The 19,041-nt window shown below is 43.6% G+C and overlaps 1 protein-coding gene across 15 annotated transcripts in view; it reads left to right on the forward strand.

The window, feature by feature from the left end:
- Window positions 1-19,041, forward strand: part of DGKI (diacylglycerol kinase iota) — a 427,669-nt gene that overhangs the window by 377,066 nt on the left and 31,562 nt on the right. The window contains exon 31 of one of the 15 annotated variants that reach the window (XM_053252327.1): window positions 4,368-5,004. The exons of the other annotated variants lie outside the window; for them this stretch is intronic. Coding sequence (XP_053108302.1) covers window positions 4,368-4,480 — 113 coding nt within the window. The 3' untranslated portion in view covers window positions 4,481-5,004. Of the gene's footprint in view, window positions 1-4,367; window positions 5,005-19,041 lie in introns of those variants that run through there. 15 annotated transcript variants of the gene reach the window in all.

Here is a 19,041-nt window from a genome sequence, read left to right on the forward strand (position 1 = left end):
CTGGTCACCACATCTAAAAAAGGACATTGTAGAACTGGAAAAGTTGCAGAAGATGACTGCGGGGAGATATGATAGAGGTCTATAAAATCATGCACAGTGAAAAGTGGACAGAGAGAAATTCTTTTCCCTCTCACATAAGACTAGAACCAGGGGTCATCCCATGAAATTGCCAGGAAATTTAGGACCAGCAAACGGAGGTACTTTTTCACACAATGCATAATCAACTTGTGGAATTCTCTGCCACAAGATGTGGTGACAGCCAACAACCCAGATGACTAAGAGGGGTTTCGATAACTTCATGGAGGAGAGGTCTATCAATGAGGGCTATAGGCCACCTCCAGCCTCAGAGGCAGGGTGCCTCTGAGTACCAGTTGCAGGGGAGTAACAGCAGGAGGGAGGGCACGACCTCAACTCCTGCCTGTAGGCTTCCAGTGGCATCTGGTGGGCCACTGTGTGAAACAGGATGCTGGACTAGATGGGCCTTGGGCCTGATCCAGCAGGGCTGTTCTCTTGTAAGGTCATTCTCACAACCAGAACAGGGGTGGGAGGGTGGTGGGAAGGCAGGGTTGAACCTACCTCCACCCAGATGATCTGGCCTCCAGGAACCCCAAGATGCACTGCTTGATTGATTGATTGGATTGGATTGGATTGGATTTTTATACCGCCCTTCTGAAAAGGCTCAGGAATGTATTCTGCATGAGCAGTCGATACACTGAGGGATTTCCCTCAAGCCGGGCGCTCTAGGTTCCTGGCTCTGTGTATGCTTGGACTGCTTGCAGCCCAAGCGTACACATGGCCACACACCTGGGGTTAAGTGTGCACTCATGCCATTTAACCCTGTAAAAGCCTGGGTCAAAAACTCGGGCTACTCAGGGAGGCAGCTACGGGAGGCAGTCCAAGTCTGGGTAGGGCTGCTCATGTGAATAGCCTGACTGTATACAGCATCCTTTAATATTCAAGAATTTGGCTAGATCTGCATTGAACTGTTGCCCCTTCAGACAACAAACCAGTTTGATTTGTGTTATCTAGACAGAAGAGAACTTATCCCAGTTCCTGGATATCTCTGCACTTTTTTCATAAAAATAATTGCTTCAAAGAAGTGGTTTTATATACTTCTAGATGAAACGCCTGTAGGCTTGCGGGTGATGTGGAATCCATTCACATTGCAACAAATTAAAATGTCTCAGAATGTGTCCTCTGAAGAAAGCAGAGATCACAGCAAGAGAAACTCCTGACTGCAGGTCTTTATTTTGATTAATTAACCACTTAGGGAAGAAACAGCCCGTATATTTGCTTTGGAAAGAGCTTTCAGGACCAACCATCCTTGGGGGGTGAGATTGGTTGGGATGAGAGCTTGATCTTTCATCTTGTTTCTTACTTCCACGGCCCAATGAATGGCTCGGAGGATATTTTGCTTGGAGCAGGACATAATGGCAACTGTCTGTGACAATCTGCTCTTAGTGCCGATCCAAATTAGATTTAACCCTAACCCTATCCCTCTCACACCTCCCACTGTGAGCCAAGATCGGATCCATATCTAGGTGGATGAACTCCTCCACTGCTCTCAGAGGTGATGAAGTCACCATATTTTAAAGCACAGAGCACTTCAGCCTTGTCAGTCATCAACCTTTTCAGGCTCAGGAGCCCATCTTTACTCTTAACTTGCCACACGAGACTCACTTTTGAATATTTTGCCATGTGCCCATTTTCATTCCGCCTCTCCTTCTCTTTGTATTTCTTCCTCTTTCTTTTTTCCACTTCTCCCTCTCTCTCTCCCCACTGCCTCAAACAATCCTAAGTATAGACAAATGGTCATTTGTGCAGCTTATTTAGATCGTCTCAGGTAGCAACCTGTGTGCAGGAGTCCACTTTGGTAAATCAAGAACAGTACATCCAAGCTTCATTTTAATAATTTGTTTGAATAACTTGTTTTATGAGATGGTTTTTATTGTCTTGTGGGATTTTAATCTGTTTTACTTTTTTTATATTGCTTTAAATTTTGTACGCCACCTAGAGAGGTACATATCAGGCGGTATAAAAACATGATAAATAAATATAAATATAGAAGTAGAGTCCATTCCAGACAGTTAAAACATTAGTAATAAGACAGAGATACGATGAGTGCCAGGTCTGTGGCATAAGGTCTGTGGCATAAGTTTGGCCCCAGGTTTTTCATTTATGATGCTTTAAAGTTTTATTTATGGTAATTTTAACCTGTTTTAGGTTTTACTTGCTGTTTACTGTTTGGATTGTAAACCACCCTGAGATTTTATACAGGGCGGTATAAATGTGATAAACTTACAAATAAATATGAAGAAAACCTTTGATTATTATAGTAGTAGTATTTTTTAATTATTCAAATATTTATATATACAACTTTTCAACAACAAAAATATTCTCCAAGTGGTTTCATAGCAAAAGGAATGAGAGAATGGTGCCCTGTCCCAAAGAGCTCACAATCTAAAAAGAAACACAAGGGACACACCAGCAACAATCACTGGAAAGGATGCTGTGCTGAGATGAATAGAGTCAGTTGCTCTCCCCCACTACATATAAGAAGCCCCCACTTTAAAAGGTGTCCAGTTATCAGGGGTTGATTACACACCAGGGGTGTGCATGGAATGGGGTTAGCGTTCCATTCCAAGCTCGGAACGGAACACAAATGCCCGGAACATTCCACCAGAACAACTAGTTGAGCCTCTTGTTACAATGTAACGAGCTCAGAACGTTTTGAGTGCCATTTTGGAGGCCTGTTTTCCCCTTGCTGGCTGGTTTTGGCACTGGCTTCCAATTGGATTGTAATCTTGCTTCTTGGCTGGTTTGTTATCATACAAATCAACTTGGTTTCTATTATAACAAGTCTGGGAAGCACACCGGTGGGGATTCAAACTAATGGCCTCTTGCTCCCTAGGCAAGCTGCTTCCCTGCTGCACCAAGCTATCTAAAAGATGTCTGCCTTGTCAGCCAGTAGAATCATCAACTAGATTTCTAGTTAAGGTCATGCATGGAGTCTCTTGTGCATCTTGGTGTGTAGCTTGCTACAGTCAATAGTCCCATTAAAAGGCTCTCTCACTGAATGAGCACATTGGAGGAACCAAGGAGGTCAAGAAGCCCTTCAGACAAAGGAGGAGTTTGATATCCCATCAGATGCATTCGGAATGGCCAAGCAGCTCTTGCAATTAGGAGTGAGGGCATTTGTATACCAGGCCTTGTTTTGCTTTGCTTTTCATTCTGCATTTGCTGTAAATGTGCCATTATTCAATTACTCTTCTTCCCCCAGCCAATGTAACACTGTTTTAATGAAGTGCATGGGACAGCCAGTCTAAAACTCACACATACTCATACCTCCTCCTGCTCTGCCTTCTGTTCTTAGTACTCCATCTCTGCCTGTACTTTTGGGGAGACCACTGTTTTCTTTCTTTCACATCATTTCAAAAGTGCCTAGAAGTAATTTCCCTCCCTCTTCCTTCCTTCCTTCCTTCCTTCCTTCCTTTCTTACTGCTTGTTTACAGAATACACAGGAGACACCAGCAGGTTGGCACTGTACCTGTATGCAAGCTGTTCTCTGATAGTGAAATTAACCCCTCCCTCCCTCACTTTGAAGGCCTTTCCACACTAGATGTGACAGCAAGCCCAGGTTTGCAACCAGTTGGACTGGGAGGAAATTGCAGCCAATCCTGGCTGCCTGTGCAGTGTATTGGCATGACCTATATTTCATTCATATATTTTTGTCATTCTTTTAACCCATTTTTTTTCATTCCTTTTGCTATGCAAACAGCTTTGTGAACTTTTTGTTGAAAAACAGTGTAATAATAATAATAATAATAATAATTATTATTATTATTATTATTATTAAATAATAAATATTTTAGGTTAAAAAAGAATAAGGCAGTACCTTTTAGACTAATATGTTAATGCATGAGCTTTTGTAGGTTATAACCCACTTTTGTAGGTTATAAACCACAGTGAAAGCAAGGATGGTCAGTTATAGTCAACTGATGCTAGTTAATTTAGCGCTATTCTTCTCAAGAAATAGCCAAATGCTCCCCTGTGTGTTGGCACATCGGATCAGCTCAAGCTTATTGCCTTCCTGGGAAGGAACAGATCAGAGGTAACAGGCTCATCTCTCTCTAACAAAAAATGTTAATGGCTGGCTTGAGGACCAGGAGGCATGCTTGTTAAAACATTCTAAGGCACTTCCAAGGTTAGTCTTGATTACATGAGATAAGCTCTAATGCACTCATTTCGCCCCATCCTGTTCAGGTTTCTCAACCTGCTCACCTCATTGTGCTGGTAGAGCACACCCAGCAAAGCCTGAACCGGACACAATGTGTTCTTTTGTCTATCATTTATGTCACCCTTTACAGCAGAAAGGTGTGGTCAGCATTTATCCCCAGGGCAAGATGTGGCCTATTTCAGCCCTCAAGACCACCAAGCAGTGTGTCTCTTCTCTGGATTCATTCGTGCATCTTGGCACTAGCGATACCTCCTTACTGTGCCTGGACTTTTGTGCCCATCCTGCTTTTCACCTGCATATCAGCCCTTTTCCCAAGCCCGATCTGTGCAGCACACTTGGCCATAACAAGATACTGGTCCCCTGAGATGAGACCTCTTTTGGACTATTCCTGGTGCCCTGACCCTCTAGTGATATTTGGGTCCCCACTCCTGTATTTTGCCTTTTTGCCTGCCCCAGAGGAAAGGTCCCTCAGCATCGGTCAAGCAACAAGGGTCCACACACCCCACTGGAAGGAACTAGGTATGCTAATCTCAGCCCTGAAACCTATTGCTCCTCTCTTTTCCTGCTCTCTCTAAAGTCCAAAGCTGTTCTCTAAGACTTGAGTGGATATAATTTGGATCTTAAGCCAAAACGCCTCTTCGTGAGTTTCAGCTTAGTACTATTGATATTGCTAGCCTTGTTAGTTGTATTAACTAATATTTTATTGCTTATTAAGATTTCTTTCCTGTACCCCAGAACCCTAAAATAAATCTGATTCTACTTTTGAACTTCAACTCTCTGTCAGTCATTTTCGAGACCGAAGCTTTGCACAAATTTATTATGTAATGAGCTGCTCCTTCTAAGCTCACTGATTCCCCAAACAAGCCCAAAAGTTAGTCAGTTTGTCAATTCCCTAGGAGCAGTATCATTTACAAATCCCTCCTTTTCCTATAACTAAACTGGCCCTCCATTGGCTCAGTGCAAACTACCCCTTTTCTGCATTCATAACCAGAGGGTCCAATTCTGCTATTTCACATCCCAAATGTCCTCCTCCTCCTCCTACTATGAGTATTTATATACTGAAATGACTTTACTAGCAAGCCAGAAGTTGCCAGTTTGAATCCCTGCTGGTATGTTTCTCATATTGGGCAGCAGCAATATAGGAAGATGCTGAAAGGCATCATCATACTGCGTGGGAGATGGCAGTGGTAAACCCCTCCTGTATTCTACCAGAGACAACCACAGGGCTCTGTGGTCTCCAGGAGTCGACACCGACTTGACGGCACACTTTACTTTCCTTCAACCAAAGTTCTCAAAGTGATTTACATAGGAAAATAAATAATAAATAAATAAGATGGCCTGACTTTCTCTTCTTAAGTTCAGCCACTATGAGGTGTGTGACCTTGTGTCCAGGAAGAATAAAATGCTCACTTATGGACTTTGTAGTATTTTTGATGTGAATATCCAATTTGTGTCTCAGTTGTTGTGTCAATAAGAGACCCATTTGACCAATATATATTGCCAGGGACCATTTAATGCATGGTATTAGGTATATTACATTAGTTGGCATGCAGGTATGAGTACCCTGGATGTGGTGGACCACACCATTAGGGCCTATCATTACAGAACTGCTGTTAATTAGTGGATACTGTTGCCATTTGGGTTTGTTGAAAGGTCTGGTTTCCAGCTCAGAATTATGTGATGGTCTATTGTCCCTAGTGAGTAGTTGTTTAATATTAGGAGGTTGTCAGTAAGTGGGTAAAGTTCTCCCTCCAATTGCATTCCTGAGGGATGGGTCATTCTCAAAAATTGGTTGTAAGTCTAATGATATGATATAGAGCCTTTTGCTGGGAACTATACACAATGACTAGTGGTACTCTGTCCTGTTTATTATGATGATTGCTTTGCTGGAGTAGTTGAGTCCAAGGAATTGATTTTGCTTTAGAAATATGGAATGTAACTATCTTAAGATCATAGCTGAGATTTAGGAAAGCCTATTTGAATTCATCTAGGTGTCCATCATGATCATGTGGATGTCTGCAAATACGATTGTAATACGTAGCTTGGTTATATACAATGGATCACTTTATATGGCCAGAATGGTAGCTACTCGAGGTATATGGAAGCCAACCTGTTGGCTTCCAAACCAAGAGATTATTTGTAAGCCATCTTTCAAGATGACAGTGGTGTCAAAGAAATCAACACTTGTGGTGGAAAATGCAATGCTCAAGTTTATGGTGGGATGGAAGTTATTAGAACTCCTCACCATGGGTCCATATTAGGAAGATGTCATCAATATATCTTAGGTGGATTAGTGTAGCATCTATACAGGTGCTCAAAAGTGCTGCTCTAAATCTGGCATAAATTAATTGGCATATTGTGGTGCCATGGCAGTGCCCTGGATCAGTAATTATGGTTTGTTCATGAAATTAAAGTAGCTATGAGTCTGGACAAAATGTGAAAGAACAGTGGCAGCTTTAGAAGCTCTTTTGTCTGTAATCATGTCATATACTGAGCCAAGTCTCACGATCGGTGAGACCCGGTTTGGTGAGCTGAGCAGGGAGAGCGGGCTGAGCCCGCTCTCCCCACAGACGATCCAGGTGGCAGCCCTGGGCGGCCAAATCGGCCGACCACACAATTGCCGGCTCCGTGACGGAGCCACAGGGGCTGGGGGGAGAGGGGGCCAATCAGCCCCTGGAAGCTCCAGCATGCCCTACACGAGCGTGCAGGGCATGCTGGCAAGACCCCCGGAGCTGGGAGGTGGCTTTTCACTTCCACTCCAGGGGTCTCCTCATGAGTAGATGTGGCGCGGAGCCGCGGCACAGGTACTCACGATTTTAAAACCAGGTTTGCGGAGCGCCCGCTCTGCAAATCTGGTTTTAGGGCAGGGGTACTTGAGCAGGTTACCTGCCAAAGAACCACCAGGCTTGTAGCCAAGCCTGGTGGTTCACATGATGGGGCGAAATTGGGCTAGCCTCTGCTAGCCCAATTTTGCCCCATTGTGTGAAAAGCCTCATTGCTTTTAATCCATCTTCATGTGGAGTATTGGTGTAAAATGACTCGACATCCATGGTTGCAAGGATTGTTCCTTCTGGAATTCCCTCAGTGTCCTCCACCCTGTTAATAAAGTCAGTAGTGTCCTGTAAGAAACTATTTGTAGCTGTTACAAATGGTCTAAGGATAGTGTCACCATGACCAGACACACCCTCAATAATGGTATTCATTCCTGAAATAATTGGACATCCTGGTTTGCTGAGCTTGGAAGCAGATAAAACTTACCAGTGTGGGGTTCTTTAGGTGTCATGCTTAAGATGTGGTGGCTGGCAGGTGGTTTTAAAAATATAATTTTAATTATTTTGGATATTATTCAGTAGGATCAGCTGTTAGTGATGTATACAATTTATTGTTCTTCAGTTGCCTTTCTGCCTCTTTGATGTAGTCAGATTTGTCTATCATGACAGTGGCCCCTGCTTTATCTGCCTGTTTCTTGATGGTGTTAGGATTCTTACTGAGACCTATGATGCCTATTATTTCCAATATTATTATTTCTACACAACTGTAATAATGGAGCACTTACAATGGGCACTGCTGCCCTACAACACAGCCGCATCAGAAGTGCTTACCCATGCGCAAAAGCGCAGGTGATGTGGCAGCCACCTGCATTCCCATGTATGGTATGTCAGGGAGGAAGAACTAGATATGCCATTGTGCCGCCACATCCCACCACCCTTCATTTGCTGAGAGCAAGGACAGTAAGAGCTGCTTGCGCCACCTACCACACACCCCTCCCCATTTAAATAAGCTTGCAGGGTTCAGATAAGCACTGGGAAAGTGGGGCAGTGTGGAAGGACCATGGATGGGCAGGTGTTGGAGTTTTCCCCAACCCCCCTGCAGTTTGGTACTGCCACTGCCATGACAACAAGGAATGCACCACTGAGAGAGTTTAAAGGCCAAGTTGAAGTCAGATCATCCTGGAGAGAATCTATCTATGTCGTCCCTAAGAGTCGACGACACCGATTTGACGGCACTTAATCAATCAGTCAATCACTGGTTAAATATTGATAGTACATATTAGAACCTCATTGTTCTACCATGTGTATGCTTGTGATGGTTTTTAGCCTGTTCAGAAGCTTTCTTACTAAGGGAGTCTCCTCTGTAGAATCACATGGAATGAAAATTACTTGCAGTTATAGGTGATTTTAAAAGAAGGATCTAATAACAAGGTGAGAAAAGAGGAGGGAAAGCTATGATGGAGTTGCCAGTCCTTTATTCTGCAAATAAGTAACTGTGAAACCCCCTGTTCAGAACTATGCAAAGCAAGGCTTTCCCCCCAAAACACCTCTAGGGCATTGGCTTGTTGTAATCCATGGTGAACAGAACTTATTATTTCTGTCCAACATCTGTTGCCAGTGTCCCAACATTTATGAAAGAGAGAGTCTGTTTCTTAACAGTGCCAATTGTGCAACGTTTACCTAATTGACAGTTTTTTGCTGGCAGCCTCCGCAAAGAGCACAAAGGTTTCAAGATGCATAGAAAAGCAAGTTACCTCTTTCATCCTCCAGCTCCTACCAAACAGGAGAATGGAGGCCTATTGATGTTTCAGCCAGAACAGGGAAATGCACAGTGTTGCCAGCTGGGTGTTTTGCCAGTTAGCTTATATGGGTAGAAGACTCGGGTCTGCATTTCTGTCAGTCTTCCCCACCCCCCCACTTTCTCTCATCAAGAGCAAATCCACTTACCCAATCAAAGAGCAATAAAGCATTTCTATTTCTCACCACAAATGCTCATCTTAGGAAAAGTCAAGAAAATAATGACTTGGTTTTAGTGTTTGCTGAATGGAATAATGCTTTGCGACATCTTCAAGGCCTGGAGATACTTTATGGCATGATAAAATGTGTGCATAATTCATGTTCGGTATTGTGCAGCAGCGACACTTGTCGTCCTCTGAATAAATACATTTTTAAAAGCCTCCTTTTGCCCATAATTGCACATTGATAGTGCCAGCCAGTTTTTTTCTCCCCTAGAGCTGAGCCAAGTCAGGACTGCTTGCCTCATTTTCATGTTCATTTTTGTAAGTTTCAAAAAGTGACTTCCATTTTCAGCAGTTTTTTGGCACTCGTTGCAAAGATTGCATTTGTTTGTTTCGAAAATCACTTCAACCTATCTTTCTGGACCTAAAGTGGTCGCTCAATGTAGCTTTCAATGAGATAAAAACATAATCAAACTATATATGATAATACAAAGGAAATGGCAAATGAAAACACAAACAGAGCGGAAAACAAAGACAGGAAGGGTGCCAGAGAAAAATCAAAACAGTATTTCAGCCAGCGACCTGACAAGACAAAAGTGACAAAACAGCAAAATGCCATCAGAGCAGGGGCCAAATGCATCTCCCTGGACAGGGAGCTACAAAGGCCAGCTACCACAACGGAGAATGCCCGCTCTCTAAATTCTACTGCTATTACTACAGAAATGGGAGGGTCCCCGGGGTCCCCAAAAGACTGTGTGCCCTACCTGGACCTTAAGATCTTCTTCATAAGCCCTGTGCTCTGGCCTGCCAGTATCTGGTGAGGAAGAGGGACAGCCGTTTTCTCAAGCAGTGCCATGGCCTTGGAAGTTTCTCTCTGGGGATCTCCGCCCAGAGATATTGAAAAGGCTGTGAAGACACTCTTTTGTAAAGCTTCTCATGGAAGCTTTTATTTAATTTTCATTGCTGTGCTTGCTATTAGCCCATTGACTTGCTGCGTTTATCTTTTTTTGGTCCACTTTTCTGATTGTTTCAGTATTTTATGATGTTAATGTCGTTCCTTTTAATGAAACCCAGGAACAGCTTTCCCATGAGGCCCCAGGCAGTGAGTGTGACATAGAGTGGCAAGTGCGGGCACCTTATCTGTGTGGGCACAGGGATCACCTCATCGCCACTGCTGCTGCCCCTGTCTCTGGACTTCCCCCCTCCTCACTAGATCTGCCCTCCATGTCATCGGCCCAGATAACACTTCTCTTTCCTCTCACTGGCCTCCCCTTCCAGCCCATGCTGCTGTTTGCTATTGCGGGCCAACCATCCAGCAGGCATCCAGCCTAGCAGGCATCCAGCCTTGGCCAGGGGTGTATCTACCAGTGTTCACCTGTGCTTTGTGAACACAGACCACTGGGCCCCCAGGGACCCTGCTATTTGCTGCCTCTGCCTGCCCTGCCATTTGTGTTGGAAGTGAAGGACTCTGTGCTGGCTCATGGCTCAGTGACAGAGGGGGACAGACTAGTGAGTCAGAGGGCTGGAGGGGTCAAGACATTGGTCATTCCTCCTCTCTACTGCTTTGACACTATCCCTTTGATATGTAGATTGCTACTCTCAGGGACTTCCTTCCTGCCTGCCTCTCTCTCACTTCTCTCTTCCTTCTTCTCCCTAACACACACGCTCCCCTCTCTCTCTGCACCATGTGTGCAGAGATGCAGACAGCATCTCTCTGCATCCAGCTAGCTAGCTAGATTAGAGATCCTATCTCTCCACTTTCCTATCTAGAATGGAGTTCTCCAATAAAGACTCCTTATATTGATTTGAAAATATGAACTGGCTCCAAGTTTCTTTTGCTCTCAGCAAACACGCATACCTGGGCAGACTCTGCTGTGTTTTGCCTCGGTGCACTCTGCTGTAATCGAAGGGTATCTCTTACCGGAGAGAATTCCCAACAATTTGTTCCGGCTATCACCACAGGCTGGCTGGCTGCCGGGCCTCCACACCCCCTGCCACATGCTGCTATTGCCACCTGCAACGCAGTATAATAGATGTCACTACCTGCCACCTGTAACAGGTGCCGGTTGGTGACATCATTATACTGTGTGGGAGTTGGTGACAATGGCATGTAGCAGGAGCCATGGAGGCTGGGCAGGTGGCCAGCCTAGGGCAGCAGTGACAGTAGCAACATTTGGCAAGGGCTACAGAGGCCAGGCAGGCAGCTAGCCTGTGGCAGTAGTGGAGGCCCGCCAAAAAGCTTGGACATGGGCTGCCACCAGCCTTGCTATGCTTCTGCTGCTGGCTTCTCGTTGTCACTGCCTGCACCACTGCTTCAGCACAGCCTGCTTGCTGTCTCTCCAGCGTCAGACTTGTCTGTTCTGTCTCCTCCATTTTGGGAAGAGACAAAGCGAGCGAGTGAGCTGGTGCTGGGGCAGTGGGGGAGGCAGTGATGAGGAGAGCCAGCATAGCGTAGTGGTTAGAGTGTTGGACCAGGACCAGGAAGACCCGAGTTTGAATCCCCATTCGACCATGAAACTCACTGAGTTACTCTGGGCCAGTCATGTATCTCTCAGCCTAACCTACCTCACAGGGTTGTTGTGACGATAAAAATAACCATGTACACCGCTCTGAGCTGCTCGGAGGAAGAATGGGATATAAGTGTAAAAATAAATAAATGAATAAATAAAAATAAATAGAGGCCAGCAGGCAAAGCTGCTGCTGAACGCACACTGCCTGGACTAGATTGGAATCTCCCACCCCCATGAGATTTGATGCCCATTTTCATAGGCAGAAAAATAGGAATTTTTGAATTGTATGGGCAGGGCAGGGGTTGTTACCTAAAGTGGCATCACAGTGTGGTACTTGCTTTCAAATGCAGAAAAGCCACCCCCCCCCTATAGTCAAAGACATCAGCACTAGAACTGCCACTGGTCTCTTGGCAGGGAAGGACGTGATGTCACAAAGTTGTTTTATGATGTCCCTTCTTACCCTGGTGCATCTTGGGCAGGAAACTGAAGCTGGCTGCCAGGAGACAAGCAGTACTTAGTGCTGCTGCTGTGAGAGGCAGCGAATTTGTTTGCTTTTAGAAGCAAGAACTGTAAAATCCGAGCACCTTAGGTGAGTTCTTTAACCCTTCCTCAAAATTCTAAAAACTTTTGTGAGTTCCCCCACAAAAGCGATGGTGATTTCAAACCCCTATCAAATGTGGAGAAATCAGTGACATCTTGGTGAAATGATGGAGCTGAATACTGAGGCAATCAATTTCTGCCACTGCTTTTCTCTCTGAAATCACCTCACTTCAGCTTACCTTTTTCCTGATGGGATGCTGAGACCAAGGATTACCCATGCCAGGAGAAAAAAAATCATTGGGAAGAATGAAAGGGTTTCAGGGAGAAAGTCAAGCAAGAACGAGGTTGAGCACCCTGACCCCAGCATGTGCATGCTAAACTTTAAATTGATTTAACCCAAAGTTTCTTAACCTTCGGCCCCCAGATGTTTTTGGATTAAAACTCTCATCACCCTCAGCCACAAAGGCCATATCTGGGGACGATTGGAGTTGTAGTCCAACAGCATCTGGGGCCCCAAGGTTAAGAAACCCTGATCTAACCTGTTTTATAGGAGTTTGGCATGGCTTGCATTCTGCCAAAGGAGGTTGTGCCTCCCCAATGTCTACTTTACAAATCCCCACTGGTATGTTTCCCAGACTATGGGAGACACCTATATTGGGCAGCAGTGATATAGGAAGGTGATGAAAGGCATCATCTCATGTAAAGTGTGCCGTCAAGTCGATTTCGACTCCTGGCGTCCACAGAGCCCTGTGGTTATCTTTGGTAGAATACAGGAGAGGTTTACCATTGCCTCCTCCCGCACAGTATGAGATGATGCCTTTCAGCATCTTTCTATATCGCTGCTGCCTGATATAGTACCAGCGGGGATTTGAACCGGCAACCTTCTGCTTGTTAGTCAAGCATTTCCCCGCTGCTCCATTAGGTGGCTACCATCTCATACTGTGTGGGAAATGGCAATGGTAAACCCCTCCAGTATTCTACCAAAGACAACCACAGGGCCCTGTGGTCACCAGGAGTCGACACCGACTCGAGGGCACACTTTACCTTTAATGTCTACTTTACCCCTAAATGTTGGTGAAAGTAAACAGAATACTTTATTTATTTAGGGACAAGCAATTTTATTCGTGGCCAGCAGAGGGAGGAGTATTCTGGCAATGCTTCCAGAATACTTTTAATTGGTGAATAGTTTTAGGTTGTTCTGGGTTTCATTTCCAGGTTTTGCTCATTTAGGCATTGCTGAGGCAAGTTGTAATCTGGGTTTTTTAATCCCACTTTGACAGCTCCATTCTTACTTCAGAATTACATATTACCCCATTGAAACAGCTGGGAATAAATAAGATTTAACAACGCAAGCTTGGTTTTGCCCATAATATCTGATTCTCTGTATCTGTGTTAGGAAGCAGATTGCTTACATATAGGCTAGGTTGAAAATCCCCACCCAGTCATGCAACTCACTGCGTGACCTTGTCATCCTCTCTCAGCCTAATCTACCTCACAGGAAGGTTAAAAATGATGAGGACAAAATGGCAAGAAAAGGGAGCAGATTGTGTTTGCTGCCCTGATCTCCTTGGAGGAAGGGCAGGGGAAAAATGGAATAAATACATAAATATTGTGAATGCCCTGACGTCTCCTGGCCATCATTTTGTCGGCTTGCTTGCAGTCAGAAGCCATGGGAGATAATGCAGTGTTTGTTTTATATTTTTGTACTCTAATTTCGTGCCCTTTCAACTTATGTTATGTAGGGCTCAAATAGGGATAGAAGCACATATGGATACAGACACTAGCCAATATCCCCACTAATTGGGTAGAGGTGCCGTGAGCCTTCACACAGCATTTAATAATCTAGTCACATTGTGTGGCTGGTGGTTTTCATCAATTTCTCCTTCCCCTACAAGCTCTTTAAAAGCAATAAATAAGTCCCCGGAGGACTCCCAGCAGGAAGATTAGCAAAAATCCCCCCCACCCATGCAGCAGACCCTGGGTTATAAAATTTATTATTATTATTATTTTACACAGTCAGACAGGTGTTATTGACTGGTTTGTTTTATCCAGACATCGAGTCCTTCCCAAGGACCTGGGATGCCAGAATTTTATCATCAATACTGTTGGTTATTATAGATATCGTCGCAAAACATAGGCTGTTCCCAGTAAAGCTGTTTTTTGTAATTGGCTGATGGTGATTTCTGTGGCACCTATGGTGTTGAGGTGCTCTTCAAGGTCTTTTGGAACTGCACCCAGGGCGCCAATTACCACTGGGATTATTTTGGTCTTTTTCTGCCACAGCCTTTCAATTTCCATTTGTAGATCTTTGTATTTGGTGATTTTTTCCATTTCTTTTTCTTCTATCTGCTATCCCCCTGGTATTGCTGTGTCAATTATTTTGACTTGTTTTTCTTTCTTCTCGACTACAGTTATATCTGGTATATTGTGTGGCAGATGTTTGTCTGTTTGTAGTCGGAAGTCCCATAATATGTTTACATCTTCATTTTCTTCAACTTTTTCAATTTTATGGTCCCACCAATTTTTGGCTACAGGTAGCTTGTATTTTTTGCAGATGTTCCAGTGTATCATCCCTGCTACCTTGTCATGCCTTTGTTTGTAGTCAGTCTGTGCGATCTTTTTACAACAGCTGATTAGGTGGTCCATGGTTTTATCTGCTTCTTTACAAAGGCGGCACTTGCTGTTTGTTGTTGACTTTTCTACTTTTGCTCTTATTGCATTTGTTCTTAGTGCCTGTTCTTGTGTAGCCAGTATTAAACCCTCTGTTTCTTTCTTCAAGTTGCCATTCTTAAGCCATTGCCAGGTCTTGGTGATGTCTGATTTTCCACTTATATTGTGCCGATATTGACCATGCAGGGGCTTATTTTTTCCATTTTTCTGCTCGGTTCTTGACTTGTTCTTTCTCGTAGGCCTGCTTTGTTTCATTTGAATTGAATAGTTGAATAGTTTCTCGTTATTGAATTGAATAGTTGAATAGTTTCTCGTTATTGACGATCTGAAGTGCATCTTCTTCACTGTCCCTTATATATTGTTCAAAGCCTCTTTTCTCCTCCTCTACTGTTTGATGGATTTGCAGCATTCCTCTTCCACCTGAGCTGCGAAGGAGGTATAGCCTATCTACATCACTGCAGGGGTGCAGAGCATGATTGATGGTCATGATTTTCCTGGTCTTATGATCTAGTGTCTCTAGCTCTGCCTGGGTCCAGTCTATTATTTCTGCTGTGTCTGATAACAGGTATAGCCCAGGTGTTTATGGCTTGTATGGTGTTCCTGCCATTGAGTTTGGACTTGAGGATTTTTCTAACTCTCCTGATGTATTCACTTCCAATTTTTCTTTTAACTTCAGTGTGTGCAATGTTATCAGCCATATAATAATAACAATAACAATAATAACTATGTTATTATTATTATTATTATTATTATTATTATTATTATTATTATTAATTTGATTGCTGTGGAGGTTCTTTGAACACAACACCAGGGATTTGCAGGGATCCAATAAAGACACCACTAAATTACATTAGTCCAGGATGCTGGGCCAGATAGGCCTTGGGTCTGATCCAGCAGGGCTGCTGTTATGTTCTTATGAACTCTGGGGTGCTTCTCAGTGGAGTTTGGGCCATCCCACTACAACATCACCATATGCAAAATGTTATGTTTCCCTCCATTGGCAAATGGGAACTGTTCAGCAGGAATGTTGGCCACTATATTTTTAAAAAGTCAATTCCTGAGTTCCATTTATTTTAATTTTTTTTTTTAATCACACCCAAGCATGGACTGGTGTGGCCAAGAAACAAGTCTTAGGGTAAAACCTTTACATAGGAGCTGATTAAATATTCAATGGTTCCCATGAATTTTCTGTAACTTGGCTGCTGTGGCAATTGACAAAAAGAGCTGGGGAAGGTCCAAAACATGCTTCCTCCAAGGAATGGGGGCCATTAGGTGAAGATGTATTCTTCATCCTAACAGGGTGTCCTTGATCATAGCCCTTTACTTTCCCCCATATAACTGAATGGCTCCCATTTGCCATTGAGGAAAATGTAACATTTTTCATGTGATGATGTTGTAGTGGGATGGCCCAGACTCTGCTGAGAAGCACCTCAGAGGTCATAAGAACATAAGAGCAACCCTGCTGGATCAGACCCAAGGCCTATCTGGCCCAGCATCCTGGACTAATGTAATTTAGCAGTGTCTGTTTTTTACGTTCAGTGGATATTGTACATATGTTTTCCATGTCTCTGTGTGTGTACTCACTGTTTTAACCCTTGAGATGGGTTGGGCTGTAAATTCACTACAGGATAGAAATCCCTCCCCAAAAGAAATAAAGTAGGGGAGTAAAAGATCAAGTTGTATACAAAACAAACAGGAAATAATTCTAGAAAGAGAAATCTACTTTAATTTAGCTAGTTGATCTGAATTAGTTGTTGACTTAAGCTGATGCAGGTAAAAGCTGTCAGATGCAAAGGAAAGTAGTTTCCCTTCTGTTTGCGGCTTATACACATCACCCCTTCATAACTCTTTGTTGTTCCTTTTTGTTTGTTGCGATGCACAGGTGTCTCAAATAAAATGGCTGCTTCTTGTTTTTGCCATAATTACATTGACACAAACCCTACCCTGAAAGTTATAATAGAGAGATCTGGTCTTTCAGAACTCTGCTGGTTATAGTCAGGTGTTGCTTTTCCTGTGCCGCGCAAGCAGGAGATGAAATGTGGAAATGTCACTGAATCTCTTATACAAAAGCCTCATGCAAGAAAAATCCACAACTTGCATACCGCACACATCTCTTTTCAGGTGTTCCAAGTGAGAAACATTTTGTTAGTTTCTCTGCTTGCTTCTTTCCTTTTGTCTTGTAGTTCCTCCTGCAGCGATTTTAACACATTTGGGGTGTTATTCCGGGCGTGATAATGAGGTCCTTGTGGAATTCACTCCATGGAAGCACCAGAGCTTTGCAAAGAAAATGCTGTGCTGAATTGCTTGTGCTGATTCTTCAGTAGAGGCGTAAGCCTCTGTTCAGAACAGAGCAGTATGTGATAGGGTGGAACTATGTGTTACATGCACATGTGTAATAAAATCCCAACCACGGTGGGATTTAGATTCTCTTAGCAGTTTCTTAAGTTCTTCTTAGCAATGGGAAAGTTGTAGATGGGGGTGAGGGATAATCCCTCCTTCCCCAGCACTCCACCATTGCAATCATCTTCACTTGAAGCTGTTTTGCATTAATAAAATTGGCTTTTGGACTTCTGTTATATATACATGTAATATATATTTGTGTGTAATTCATCATTTCCCCCTGGCAGAGCAATCCAATGGTCCTGCTGTGCTGGTAGCCAGCTAACACTGGTGTAACATCAGTGTAGGATATTCCTAGGAACCTTGGGCTCTATGGTGCCAGTCTGGGTGGAATGGGATGAGGTAGGTGGGTGGACTTTCCATTGACTTCAATGGGAATGTTTTAACATACACTTTCTTTCTTTCTTTCTTTCTTTTTTTTTAATCATAAGGATATGCCACTGGTGGGGACCGAACTGAATTCTGATGGAGCTTAGTACCATCAAGTCCCACTTCTCCTCCAGTGCTGTACATATTTGGCCTTTCTACTGGCAGAATTACATTTATGTTTTGTGATTTTAGAAGTTTGTCCCAGTGGGGATCCTGTAGAGCAGGCTGCTCAACTCCGGCCCTCCTGCAGATGTTGGCCTACAATTCCCATAACCCCTGGCTATTGGCCACTGTGGCTGTGGATTATAGGAGCTGTCATTCAAAAACAGCTGGGCTGGGGGGCCTAATTTGAGCAGACCTGCTGTAGAGCATGTGGTGGGTGGAGTCAAAAAGAGAAGGGAAGGGAAGGAGATGGAGAAAAATTGATTTGTTTTGAATAAAGTCTTAGTTAAACCAAATTAAGACGACTTCATGTCTTAATGGGTAGGGATGTGCAAACAGGTTCGATTATGAACCTGTTCGACATCAAACCTGTTTGACATCAACATTTTAAATTTCTTGGTTTTGTTTTTAACTATTGTTTTACTTTTGTTTTTATCTTCTTGTAAACTGCCCAGAGACGTAAGTTTTGGGCTGTATAAAAATATGTTAAATAAAATAAATAACTAAAAATAAACCAGTTTAGGCCGATGGCTCAATATTGGACCAAACCCCTCCCAGTCCGGTTCAATATCAAACCGAACCCCCAGCCCTGTTTGGGGGAGTACTACTTTTTTTTTTTTAAAAATAATTTAAAAATGCAACTCACCGTTGCTTCTCCAGGGGGTTTCTCTGAGACCATGCAGCGGGACTAGATGGGGGGCATTTTCTCTGGATGTCATGGTCCCAGCTACGCAAAGGCCCATTGGGCATGCACAGTGGCCTCCAAAATGGCCACCACAATGGATGGTAATCCCAGAACAGGCCAAAGACTGCCCAAACTGGGTGATTTGGACATTAACAGAGGCTGGCAGGGGGAGGGGGAACTCCAGAGATACTCTCCCTGCAGCCTCAGAGAAGCCCCCCGAAGCAGCAGCAGTGAGTTAGTGTATATGTATGTGTGTGTGTGTGTGTGTGTGTGTGTGTGTGTATATATATATATATATATATATTCTCCATCCTGTTATGTAGGGCATTGCCAATCTCTTTATGGATGTGTTTGAATTCTTTTGCTCTTTCTGCAAATATGACTTTTGTGGAATTGCATCTTGATAACATCTGACTTTATGATGAAAGGTTTTTCTATTTCTGGGGCTACTCACTTAGCTGTGACCTTGTGCAGAATCAAGTATACAGATTAATGGATTGTACTACGTGGTCCCCTGTTCCTGATTCAGTTGGGAACAGCAGTTGCAAGAAAACATACAGAGGGTAAAACTAATCAGAACTGGTAATGTGATATCGTTCAAACACCTGTACTCCGTCACACTATCAAGAAGAGCAGATCTCACAAAATTGTGCTGCTAAAGCACTCCCTTGACCTCATTTTTTTCGATCACCTGCCAGATTGTCTGCTTGCAGCCAGGGCTGGGATACTGCAGGGCTCC

The sequence above is a fragment of the Hemicordylus capensis genome, chromosome 5 (assembly GCF_027244095.1).
Source record: "Hemicordylus capensis ecotype Gifberg chromosome 5, rHemCap1.1.pri, whole genome shotgun sequence".
Lineage (NCBI taxonomy): Eukaryota > Metazoa > Chordata > Lepidosauria > Squamata > Cordylidae > Hemicordylus > Hemicordylus capensis.